At 38.1% G+C, this 11,967-nt stretch overlaps 2 protein-coding genes, 1 long non-coding RNA gene and 1 other non-coding gene across 6 annotated transcripts; 2 read left to right on the plus strand and 2 right to left on the minus strand.

The window, feature by feature from the left end:
• Positions 1–427: 427 nt before the first annotated feature.
• LOC104817695 (glycerophosphodiester phosphodiesterase GDPDL3-like) lies at positions 428–4,818 on the plus strand. Its single transcript, XM_010546961.2, has 9 exons — positions 428–703; positions 1,130–1,423; positions 1,613–1,725; positions 1,863–2,361; positions 2,444–2,482; positions 2,582–2,866; positions 3,112–3,254; positions 3,389–3,872; positions 4,318–4,818. The coding sequence occupies exons 1-9, from the start codon at positions 562–564 to the stop codon at positions 4,611–4,613; spliced, it is 2,295 nt and encodes a 764-aa protein (XP_010545263.1). The 5' UTR covers positions 428–561; the 3' UTR covers positions 4,614–4,818.
• Positions 4,819–4,938: 120 nt separating this feature from the next.
• On the minus strand, positions 4,939–5,011 carry TRNAA-AGC. Its single transcript has one exon. It is a non-coding gene; the product is annotated as a tRNA-Ala (tRNA).
• A 37-nt stretch (positions 5,012–5,048) lies between these two features.
• On the plus strand, positions 5,049–5,996 carry LOC104817696. Its single transcript, XR_772554.2, has 2 exons — positions 5,049–5,146; positions 5,674–5,996. It is a non-coding gene; the product is annotated as an uncharacterized LOC104817696 (long non-coding RNA).
• Positions 5,997–6,550: 554 nt separating this feature from the next.
• On the minus strand, positions 6,551–9,712 carry LOC104817697 (heterogeneous nuclear ribonucleoprotein 1-like). Of its 3 annotated transcripts, none has more exons than XM_010546963.2 (5): positions 9,405–9,711; positions 9,129–9,197; positions 8,633–8,863; positions 7,265–8,363; positions 6,551–7,168 (listed from the first exon to the last, which is right to left on the minus strand). In XM_010546963.2, the coding sequence occupies exons 3-5, from the start codon at positions 8,852–8,854 to the stop codon at positions 7,155–7,157; spliced, it is 1,335 nt and encodes a 444-aa protein (XP_010545265.1). In that variant the 5' UTR covers positions 8,855–8,863; positions 9,129–9,197; positions 9,405–9,711; the 3' UTR covers positions 6,551–7,154. The 3 variants fall into 3 exon arrangements, with proteins under 3 accessions (XP_010545265.1, XP_010545266.1, XP_010545264.1); XM_010546964.2 differs by having other exon boundaries at positions 9,351–9,711; XM_010546962.2 differs by lacking the exon at positions 9,129–9,197 and having other exon boundaries at positions 9,405–9,712.
• Between the last annotated feature and the right edge of the window lie 2,255 nt (positions 9,713–11,967).

Below are 11,967 nucleotides of genomic sequence, written 5' to 3' on the forward strand. Positions count from 1 at the left end.
TCATATTACCAATACGTCGTATCACGTTATCAAAATTTTTGATCAAACAAGTCAAAAATTTTATATGGAATAAAATGGTAAATTTGTAATTTTTATAAAAGTTTTTACCAAATTCAAAATTTTTGGTAGAAGGTTATAAATTCAGGTTTTATCGTATTTGTTTTGTTCGAAGACAAAACATGTGAATAATATTGCGGTCAAAGTCCATCGAAAGAGTACGAGGAGCAAAGAACTCAACATCGTGGTCCAACAGCTCACGGCAGCCGACCAAACTCGGCTCGTCGCCGGTCCAAACTACGTGATTAAATCTTCTCAGTTTTTATAAATTAACTAAATTAAACAAAGTATTTATAATTAATAAATTCTGATTCAAGATAGAAAACTAAATTAACGTGTATGAAAAATATACAAATACGAATCTAGTGGCGAAAAGAAAATGCCAGCAAGAACAAAGGTCTCCTCTCTCTCTCTCTCTCACACACACATCAGTGCAGAAGCAACAAATCTCGCTTGGTTTCCGAGAAGAACAAAGAAGGTGAACTCGCCGCCGGAAAGCTCCCGATGAAACTCCGGCGAGAGTCTCCGGCAATGTGTGGATCACGCGCTCCCACGCTCCTACTCTGTGGTGTTGTTTTGATGCAGCTCCTAGCTGCTCAAGTCGATGCTCAAAGATCTGGGAGAAGTCCATGGCAGACACTCACTGGTCAGTCCCATCTCTCTCTCTGTCCGACATCTGAGCAGGGATGTTGTTGGTATTTTTGTCCGGTTTCTGAGAAAACAAAGGAAAAACGTGAGAAAATCGAATTCGGAGCTGTACTTCCGAATCTGTAAGAGATTCAGCTGTGATGTAGAAGTCGGATTAGCCTCGGATTGCCAAGGGTATTACTATGATTTTGCATTTCTACGGAAATCTAGGTTACTTTGTCTGTTTATAGAAGGTAGCTTTTGAACTTTCAAGGTAAGATATACATCTGGCTATTTTGGGCTCTTTCCTGAATCAGATTTTTGGTTTGGTTTTAACCATTCAAGGACATGGCTTTCCACATGGATGGTTTGACATTGCCATCGCATGATCTTGTTTCTCTCAAGCCCACATTGTCAAAATCACTTCTTGTCTTTCCGCTTACAGGAGATGCTCCTCTTGTCATTGCTCGTGGCGGGTTTTCTGGACTGCTTCCAGATTCGAGTATCGATGCTTATGGTTTGGCATTGCAGACAAGTGTAAGTGACGTTGTCCTATGGTGTGATGTGCAACTAACCAAGGATGGAGTTGGGATTTGCTTCCCTGATGTAAATCTGCGCAATGCTTCGAATATAGATGTTGTCTACCCGAAAGGGCAGAGTTCTTACATTGTTAATGGTGTCCCTACTCAAGGCTGGTTTTCCATTGATTTCACCTTGAAGGATCTGGGAGACGTTGCCTGTAAGTTAATCCGTTTTACTGTTGGATTGTAATTCTTGGCAGATTTTCTTTGGTAACTTTTTCTGTGTTTTCTAGTACATCCCGCATTTCAGCATAATCTCGAATGTTGTGATTCGCCATTTCGCTTGCTGCAAGTAGTCAAAAGTCTTACACTTAGTGTTGTCTCGTGAATCTTTTCCGCCTCTGCAGTGATTCGGGGAATATTATCACGGCCAAATGCATTTGATTCCAAGTACTCGGTGCAGACCGTTGAAGATGTGGCTAAGACGGTGAAACCTCCGGGTTTTTGGTTGAATATTCAGGTAAATTGTTAAATCTCTGAATGTCTAGATATTTATCTTTTGTTAAGTTCTTTCATGGTTTCCTATGATGTAATTCTATTACCCAAAGCTTGTTTCTCAATATAAAACTGCTGTTCTTTGTCTTTTTTTCCTTTCAGCATGGTGCATTCTACGCCCAACATAATCTGAGCATGAGAAGCTTTGTTCTTTCGATTTCCAAAAGTGTCGTTATTGATTTTATCTCTTCTCCCGAAGTTAATTTCTTGCGGAGCATTGCTGGTCGTTTTGGACGTAAAGGGCCGAGATTTGTATTTCAGTTTCTGGGGCAAGAAGACGTCGAGCCTTCAACCAACCAGACCTATGGCTCTCTCCTTCATAACCTGACCTTTATCAAGACATTTGCCTCGGGAATTATTGTTCCCAAGATTTACATATGGCCAGTCAGCAGCCTGTACTTGCTTCCGCCTACTTCTTTAGTTCAGGATGCCCATAAAGCGGGTCTGGAAGTATATGCATCGGGTTTTGCAAATGACTTTGATATGGCTTACAACTATAGTTTTGATCCAGTGGCCGAGTATCTCTCTTTCATGGACAATGGAAACCTCTCTGTTGATGGTGTTCTGTCTGATTTTCCCATAACAGCATCTGAAGCTGTCGGTAAGTAAATGTCTTGTTACTGTTGCTTGTGTATCGGTCCGCATGTCCATTTTTGTTGCTGATGTATCCTTATCCTTTACAGATTGCTTTTCCCACCTTGACAGAAATGCTCCAAAACAAGGTATATGATGTGACGAATTAGCATTTATGTTCGCTGCCTATGCCAATATCGTGGTGCAGAAATTGTACTGATTTTATATCCCGATGGTTCATATCTCAGCGGATTTTCTTGTCATCTCCAAAGATGGTGCGAGCGGAGACCTCCCCAGTTGCACTAATGTGGCTTATGACAAGGCTATCAAAGATGGTGCAGATGTTATTGATTGTTCTGTTCAAATGTCAATGGATGGTGTTCCTTTTTGTTTAAGTTCATTCGATATCGGGAACAGCACAATGGTTGCCCGATCTAGTTTCAGCAACCGTTCATCGATTGTTCCCGAGATCAGCCCGGTCGCTGGAATATACACCTTTAGTCTCACATGGGCTGAAATCCAAAGTTTGGCACGTAAGTTTACAGATTTATCCTTTCTGTTCTTCATTATCATTTATCTTAATGCAATTCATTACAGATAATATGAATGTTTGTGTTTTTATTTTAATTCACACGCTTTATATACTGTGGTTTTAGCTGCTAGCTACTTGTAGGTATTAGTTCTGTTGGTATTTCTTGATGTATATGCCGACTGTCTTGAGACCCTGTTAAGTAAATGCGAAATATCGCTGAATTCAACGATCTGAATCTCGTTGCAGCTGCTATTGCAAATCCCTTTAGGGAGTACAACATGTTTAGGAATCCGAGGGAGAAAAATTCTGGAAAGCTAATCTCCTTGTCTGATTTCTTGAACCTGGCAAGAAACTCCAGTTCTCTCACCGGTGTTTTGCTCAGTGTGGAGGTGAGTCTTCGATGTCGTTTGGACCAAGGTTTTGTCTTGATCTCAGACCCTTGTGCTCTGTCTTTTCGACAAAAAAAGAGGTCCTTCATATCTTTTTAACGGTCACTTCGGGTATCTCTCTTTCTTTCCTTCAGAATGCAGCATACTTGAGAGAGAAACAGGGACTTGATGTGGTTAAAGCAGTTCTCGACACACTTGGAGAGGCCGGATTCAGCAACAGAACGGCTAAAAAGGTTATGATCCAGTCAACCAACAGTTCCGTCCTAATCGAATTCAAGCAGAAGAGCCGTTACGAGACTGTGTACAAGATCGAAGAAGCCATCCGAGACATTCTTGACTCAGCGGTCCAAGACATAAAAAAGTTCGCCAACTCAGTTACCCTGACGAAACAATCAGTATTCTCCCTCGGTGGCCCATTCACCACAGGCCAGACCGATGTTGTGACGAAGCTACAGAAGTTACAGGTCCCGGTTTACGTGGAACTGTTCCGTAACGAGTTCGTGTCACAACCATTTGACTTCTTCTCTGATCCAACCGTCGAGATCAACTCGTATGTGAACGGAGCCGGTGTCAATGGAACCATCACCGAGTTCCCTCTCACAGCCGCAAGATACAAAAGTAAGTTCCCTAAGATTTTACATAAAAAAAGATTACATGTTTGATTTGACATAATCTGAATACGGAAATTAAATCCAATGATCTTTATTGAAAAGTTAACATATAAACAAAATCATAAAAGATTACCTGAATCCATGATGAGATGAGGTATATACTGCAAAAAACTGAGCAGACATGCAAGTGAAATTTAGGCAAGTAGCCTTCTGCTATATATATATGTACATACCCATGCATATCTATATACACACACACATGTATCATGTATGTGTGTACGTTTATATACATATATGTATGCGTATGTAAATATGTATGTGTGCATGCATGTATGAATGTGCATGTGCGTGTATATGTGTTTGTACGTACAAATGCATGCGTGTGTGTATATATGTGTGAATACCATGTTGATTATCACCTATATATTGTTTGGTGATTGATCATCTTGCAGGAAACAGATGCTTGGGCTTCAGAGAAACTCCATCTTACTCGAGCCCTGTACAACCGGGCAGTCTTTTAACCCTTGCCACGGCTTTGCCTCCGGCCGAGGCTCCAAACCCTGTTTTCTCGGATGCTGACGTCACTGAGCCGCCTCTACCTCCGGTTGCAGCCAGAGCACGGAGCTCCTCCAGCCCTGGAACCCCGACCGCCGGTTCGCAAGCGCATAATGGAGAAACCCGAGTGGCTCAATCTCTGTTTCCGTCTGTTCTCACTATGCTTCTCGCCTCTCTACTGCTCCGACAGTAGTTGTGTTTTTGTATTTTCTTTCCAGAGGATTTTTTTTACTGCGGTGGAAAACTTTTCTCTTTTCACGCGGCAGCCTTTGGCAGTGGTGAATTTGTGGGGTTTGTCTGGTCATTCATAGGCTCTGTCCCTTGTAGTAGGAATAAAATTCTTGGAGTAAATTTGTAACACGGATTCACACAGATATTCATTTGTTGTATGTAACATATAATGTATGTTTCAAAACCGTGTTGCAATATATTATATATACATATATATATGAGCATGCCATGTTTACAAAAACCAAAATATAAATTTGTACTTTTTGTTTGCAAGTAAAAATAGAAAGTGGAGATGCGGGGTATCGATCCCCGTACCTCTCGCATGCTAAGCGAGCGCTCTACCATCTGAGCTACATCCCCGTGTTCTCCCTCTCAAATATTTAGAATCAAATCTAAAATTCCACCCGACTACTTTTCGACCCCAGAATTGAACTTTGAGGTCATCACTGGGGAAAATGCTTTAGCCTTGCTCGTAATGGTGATCCAGAAGTAGAGGTAAGAATCTGCTTCCTCTTTGATTGATCTGTATATTCGCCAAATGTCGAATCTTTGATGGTATTACTTTTGACAGAAGCTTATAGAATCCCTAATCCCGAAGTAGTAATACCTATTAAGGGTTATGCGACTTCGATTGGGATCTTACCGAACCGATTGTTTCCATGAGGGAAAAAGATAATAAATGCACACAAACTGTTTGGTGAAATGTCTCTGAGAAAGTTTCGTTATTTCCATCTGGGCAATCATATTATGATGTCTGAATTCATGGGCTCATAGGCACCCTAAAGGGATTGTCTATGTGATCAAATGGTGCATGAATCGATCTATTGTCGGATCTCAGAATTCAGTGCTGTTTTTTTCCTTGCATTCATCACTCGATCCGTGATTAACAAAGATTGTGTCGTTAGCTGAAACTCTTCGGCTATTGAATCATATTTGATTACTTGTTGAGTGAACTTCCGACATGTTTGACCGATCTTGTTTCTTCTGGCTCGTGGCTTCTGTGCTCATACGAACATATGCAGACTGGATACGGTGAAAATGGTGTTCTGTACCCCATCAACGCCGGGAAAACTGGCATTGACGGTTGCCTGTTTCGCCTCCGGAGCTGCTCTTTTCGTGGTCGGCATGAACCTGTCGTACGCAAATATCGCCCCCCAGCAAGCCCGTACCAAAGCCCGCAACGATTTCGTCAAAGAACGGATCAGGCAGAAACGTGGTGGACAGTGATTTCGGATTCAAGCCGCCAAAGCATTTGGTCTTTGTATTGTACGAAAAGGATTGGATGCAGAACTATTCTATTTGTTTTTTTATATATAAAAAAAAAAGCGAATAAAACGATTAGAAAGTAAACATTTGTCTTACAAAAATCGAAACATAAAAAATTTAGAGGAAAATATAAAACTCAAAATCAATAAAAATAAAAATTTATTACTTAATAATTTGCACTTGAATCTTTTACAGATAGAAATGGGTAAAAGCAACCAAAGTTTTTGGACATAGTCTTCAATCGGTCCTACCTGTCTGTCCACAGCTCTTTCATTTCCGTTGTTTGACAGAATAAAAGGATAGTTTCAGTTTCATAAAAAAAAAAAAAAAAAACTTTACAAATTATGTTTCTTTGAAGTTAAAATATTCTTCTAAACAAAAAAAAATCTAAATTATTCAGAAATAAAAATTTTATTTGTATTTTATACTTGAATACTCATATTCCTCACTTTAGCCTAAATATAAGAAAGAAGGGTATTAAAACTTTAGTAAGTGAAAAATTAAAAACACCATTGTAAAATCAATTGACATAATAATAATAATAATAATAATAATAATAATAATAACATAATCGATAAAATTAGAGAAATAAATAAATCATAAAACTTTTATTTTATACACCCAAACCAAATCAAACGAAACAAGTTTTTTTTTTGTTTTCACGAGATTAATTGACAAAAGAAATTTAATGAAGTAAAAACATCTCTCAAGCACGAGAGGGACATGCAGCAAAACATGCATATCCCCCCACCGCCACCACCACACAGTGTTTCTCTCATGAACAGCTCCGTTATCAGAAAGATAATATTACAACAAAAAAAAAAAAAAACAGAACATAGCACACACACACACACAAAAAACATCATGAATCTCAATCTGGGTAGTGATTTCCATCGATTAAGAGAGAAAGATCCTAAGGAATATGAATCGAGAATCTACCATCTGGTTATTTGATATGGAGCCGCTGAGTGTTGTCGCCAAGATCTGATCTTAATGTATCTCCAAGACACAAAAATCTATAAAAAAAAAACTCGAATTTCCGCAGAACTTACAGTGAAAGTTTGTTCCTTTTCCATCTTCAAGATGATGATGATGATGAAGAAGAAGAAGAAGAAGCCTAGTTGATAGTTATCAGACTCCAGAAACGTATGAAAAACTCATCAAACTCTGCAATGGCAATGGCTGTTCATCTACAATTCCTCATCGCCTTTTGATCATCAGTTTTTTGTGTGATCACCTATGTGGCGATCCCTGAAAACGTAGATCAACAGAGGGTCAAAGATAAATCCTTGTCTTCTTCGCGAGAGGAACACGATCAGATCAGACATGAGTTATATCTCGATGTACCTCTATTTGTTTGCCTATTTCCGACGCTGTAACTTCCGGTGTAACTCTCTGAGCCATTGGCAGGTGGGTCTGGGCTTACATTGCCAATGCTGTAGCCGAAGGGACGAGAAGATCCCCTTTCTAACTCATTAAATGACTGCGGAGGCAGTGGTTGCTGCCATGTTGAGTCGCTGTAACCCGAGCTGCCTCTGTATAATTCTCCTACAGAACCCTCAAACCCGTTTGTTCCCGAGAAGGGAGACATGGAAGGTCCAAAGCTTGTCCCAAAATTTCTTGCGTAGCCATCGTTATCACTGGCAACAGAAGAAAGTCCCCAACTTCCTCCTCGGGTATTTCCAACTGAGACACCAAGATTCCAACCGGAGCCAGCAGAGTCAGTCCTGTTTGCCCAGAAGTCTCTATTGCTCAAGTTATATGAAGGAGGGTCGGGTCGGTTAAACCCGATCGGAGTGCTGTAACGGTTTGGCAATGCTGAACCATTGTAGTAAGGGTTGCTCAGAATCCTGCCATACCCGGGAGCATTCAAGAATGTGGAAGTTGTTCCATCATAGCTTGGATTCAAGCTCAGTTCAGGATTCACACTGAGCCCAAGACCTGAAAACGCAGTTCTACCGCTACCAATAGGACTAAACCGACCAACTGAGTTTACATTATAACCAGGAGCAAGACTATTGAAATGGCTATTAGCAGAAGGTCTAATTGAACCTCCATAGTTACCGAATCCAAGAACAGGGCTTCGGTTAGGAGTGAGGGAAAGCTCTTTCGGCACTGCCCTTTTGACCTCGACCATTTTCCCGTTGAGTTCGTGAAAGGTTTTGTGGAGAACTCTATCAACAGCTTCCTCAGAATCGTAAGTGATGAAACCGAAGCCTCTTGGCCTCTGAGTATTGTGATCGTACATTACCACGACATCAGAGATAGTACCAAACTGATCAAAGTAGTTCTTGAACTCGGCCTCTGTGATGTTAGATGGTAAACCTCCGACAAAGATCTTCTTCGTCTTTCCGCCGCCATGTCCAGGTGACATATGGTGAATGGGACTGGAATGTCGTTTCAGCGCTTGCTGATCGTCCCTTGGAACAGCCTTCTTAGCTTCAACCTGGAAAAAAACCAGACAAAAGCCGCCATTGTTTCTGAAGTTGACATTACAGTTTCAATCGCTGTAACGATCAGATCAGAATCCAGGCAAATGCAGCTACGAGGAAGGTATGAATTCGAAGTTCGTACGAAAAGGAACATTCCCAAGTGAGAACCATTGGATAAAATCCGAAACTTTAGAGCCATTTCCTACTTTAGGACATCAAAGTTATGACCTTCCGACATGAAACCAGATAATTCCTGGGAAAAAAAATGAGAAAACTTACTAACCGTGCGGCCATCGATCATGTGCTTCTCCATGATCACTCTCTCCGCGACAGAAAAATCTGCGAAGACGATGAATCCGAAGCCACGGGCACGTCCCGTGGCTCGATCCCTCATGATCACGGCTTCGACCACTTCTCCGTACTTGCTGAAATACTCTCGTAGCCGTTCTTCATCCGTGTCCCATGAAATCCCACCGATGAAGAGCTTACCCAGATCCGATTCCATCTTTTTCTCCTGCAAAAAAAAAAAAAACCACCCGTACATGAACACAACCACGCAATCGAGCCATGAATCCGATCTCAGGACCGGATCAGTGTGTAATGGGATTTCCCAGTTCGTCCAACATCGAAACCAATGGATTTAACGATCGGAAACTCGAAATTCAAAGGTTTATCCAACTCAAAGCGACGTGTTGGACGCAGGGATTCAACGAGCATCAAAGTCCGAGGAAATGAGAGCAAGTGAAATTAGAAATCGATGAAAGGAAGCGGAAACATACTTTTGTCTGAAAAACTGGACAGAATCCGATCCTTGTTCCGATCAAATAGGAGTTGGGTGATCTTCAAATCTGACGCAGAGTCATTCGATCGTATCCAATCAAAAGCAAAACACGGGGAAAATTCAGAGACAGTCCAGAACAATCAAGCAAAAAGACACGGATAATGGAACACGAAAAGAAAGATAGAAGCATTGGGAGAAGGAACATCGAAGAGGCAAATACCAGAGCGAGAAGAGAACAGCAGAAAAAAGTTCAAACTTGGGAGAGAAAATTCACCATTTTGGAGATGACCCAGATGAGAAAATGCGGAGAACCTAAGATCTGGAGAAATGAACAAGGACCACCATGGAAACAGAGGATGTTCTATTCCTTCTCTCTCTCTCTCTCTTTGCAGGGGTTCTTCTTCCTCTTATCACGATTGTCTCTCTCTCCTCTCTCTCTCTCTCTCTCTCTCTCTCTCTCTCTCTCTCTCAACTTATTAAAAATCCTTTCTTTTATTTTCTGTAATGCTTTCTTAATGTATTCCAAATTCTCTTTACTAAATCCATTGTTATGGATTCTTTTCCTCGGCCAAAGATGGTAAAAGAAAGAAGAACAACAGTCACATGTAATAATAGGAGGACAGATTTGAGATTTGCCTTCTCATGGTTTACGAATCTTAGATTTGAGGTGTAAGGAGGATGACCCACCATTTTTTTTTTCCTTCTGAAAAGCTTTTTCACATTTTTTTTTAAAAATAACTTTACAAAATTTTCTGAAACGCATCATTCGTTTTATTTTATTTATTTATACGTTTAGAAAAAAAAATATAAAATTATTGTATTTATTTATAGAAATTTTAGTTGTTTAATGGATTGCGGACTATTCCTTGCTTGGAACCAAACTATTAACCCCAACTTTATGCAATTTTAATTTCTAAAATGCCATGTGATATTAAAAAAACAGTTCCCTAATTCATAGACTAATTGTCATTACTGTTATTACGATTATTAGAGTTGAATTCACGTAATAAAAATAATAAATAGCGAGATCAGACCAATTCCGATATACACGTCTAGTAGACAGAACATTGTGTTAGCCCATCATGTTAGATCCCACGTCATAAAACATTTGCGTTTGGTGAAGGTTTTATTAATGATATATATACACACACACACATGTATGTATATATTTGTATAATCGAATGGAACACATACTTTCTATTATTTTTTACTATAATATCTTAATTGATAATTTTTCTTATATTCTTGAAAAAAATATATAAAAATACAAAAACTTTTTTTTTTTAATTTCGTGGTTGAATATATGAATCAACTAAGATATATATAAGAATTTTATAATATATAGAAGAAGATATACAGCTTGGCATGATTGGAGGCAAAGTCTACACATTATATGACCCTTTTTTGGGGGCATAATGATGAGTATATCAACCGTTAACTTAACTCCCATTTGCGAAATTTTGGGCACTTAGATGACCTAATTGACAACTCACTTTTATAATTTCCTTTTTTTCAATTACTTTTTCTTATTCATTTTTTTTTCACATGGTTATTCCTCTTAATATAATCAAACCAATATAATTTTCCGATGAACAATGAATCGAACACATCAAAAAATAAATTGATAAACGAAAACACATGATCAAATTAACGCAATACACAAATTTAATGGATTCCGATTGAAAATCAATTTTCCAAAAATAATATATTTTTATTAATCCGAGTTTGAGAAATAGGTAGTAGTTTTAGGAAAATTCTAAGTATATAATTCAAGTTTTCATATTTTTTATAACGAAAATTTTGATTATATAATCAGGACGTACCTAAAAAAATTATCATTGGGGCAGTATAAATTTTAGTATGATTTAAGAGATAAATTTATATTTTTTTATCAGAACATTTAACAATTTTTATTTAAAGTTTATAAAATTTATAATGAAATTAATTTTTTAAGTAAAACAATGGGCACATATACCCATTAACTAACAAGTTGGATTCGTTCATTCATATAATTTGAAGGGTTGGCATATATGATCCTTTACCATTTACCACGTTAATTCAAACACGAATGAAAATTAGCCTGAATGTATAAAATTTAAAAATATCGGTTCATAATTTAATGACATCTATAACCTTTCGTGGTCTATTTAAAAAAAAAATTCCAATTATATAATTCCTTTCTCCATCATATTTTAGGGTTTCGTTAACTTGTAATAATAAAAATATTTGTTGGACTATCCTTTTGGTAGGTTAGGAGATTATATAATTAGGTAAATGTTATCGCATTATATGTAAACGGTACGTCGGTCAAACACTATTGATACTGGCCAGTATTCAACTACGTAATCAACCAACATTGTACCAAAAGCAATTCGCAACTACAATTGCATTATTAATTGCTATTTCATCCATATTTTTTCCATGCAGCGAATAAATACATAATTATATTTAAATAAAACATGGTTTTAAATTTACTGTATATATTTTTAAAGAAAACAACTAGAAATCTAAATATTTTTTAAAATAAATATTTTATATGAATAAAGAAATAACACGGTTTTTAAAAAGTTGGCAAGGGGTTGAAGAGGGTTTTGGATTTATAATTGGATGAAAACTATGATATCCCACTTTATGGGGGTTTCCATAATTTTATGAATAATTAAATACAAATGGAAACAAAACCTCGAAATGTTGGGTGGGGTGGTGACCCATAATTGTCCAGAGTCCACTTCAAACCTTCGCATAACTTGCATTATCTAAACGTTTATTGCCCTTTTTAATATAATCATTATTCAGGATTTTAATTTTTTTTAAATATATATATATATATATATATA

Source organism: Tarenaya hassleriana, unplaced genomic scaffold (genome assembly GCF_000463585.1).
Source record: "Tarenaya hassleriana unplaced genomic scaffold, ASM46358v1 Cleome28, whole genome shotgun sequence".
Lineage (NCBI taxonomy): Eukaryota > Viridiplantae > Streptophyta > Magnoliopsida > Brassicales > Cleomaceae > Tarenaya > Tarenaya hassleriana.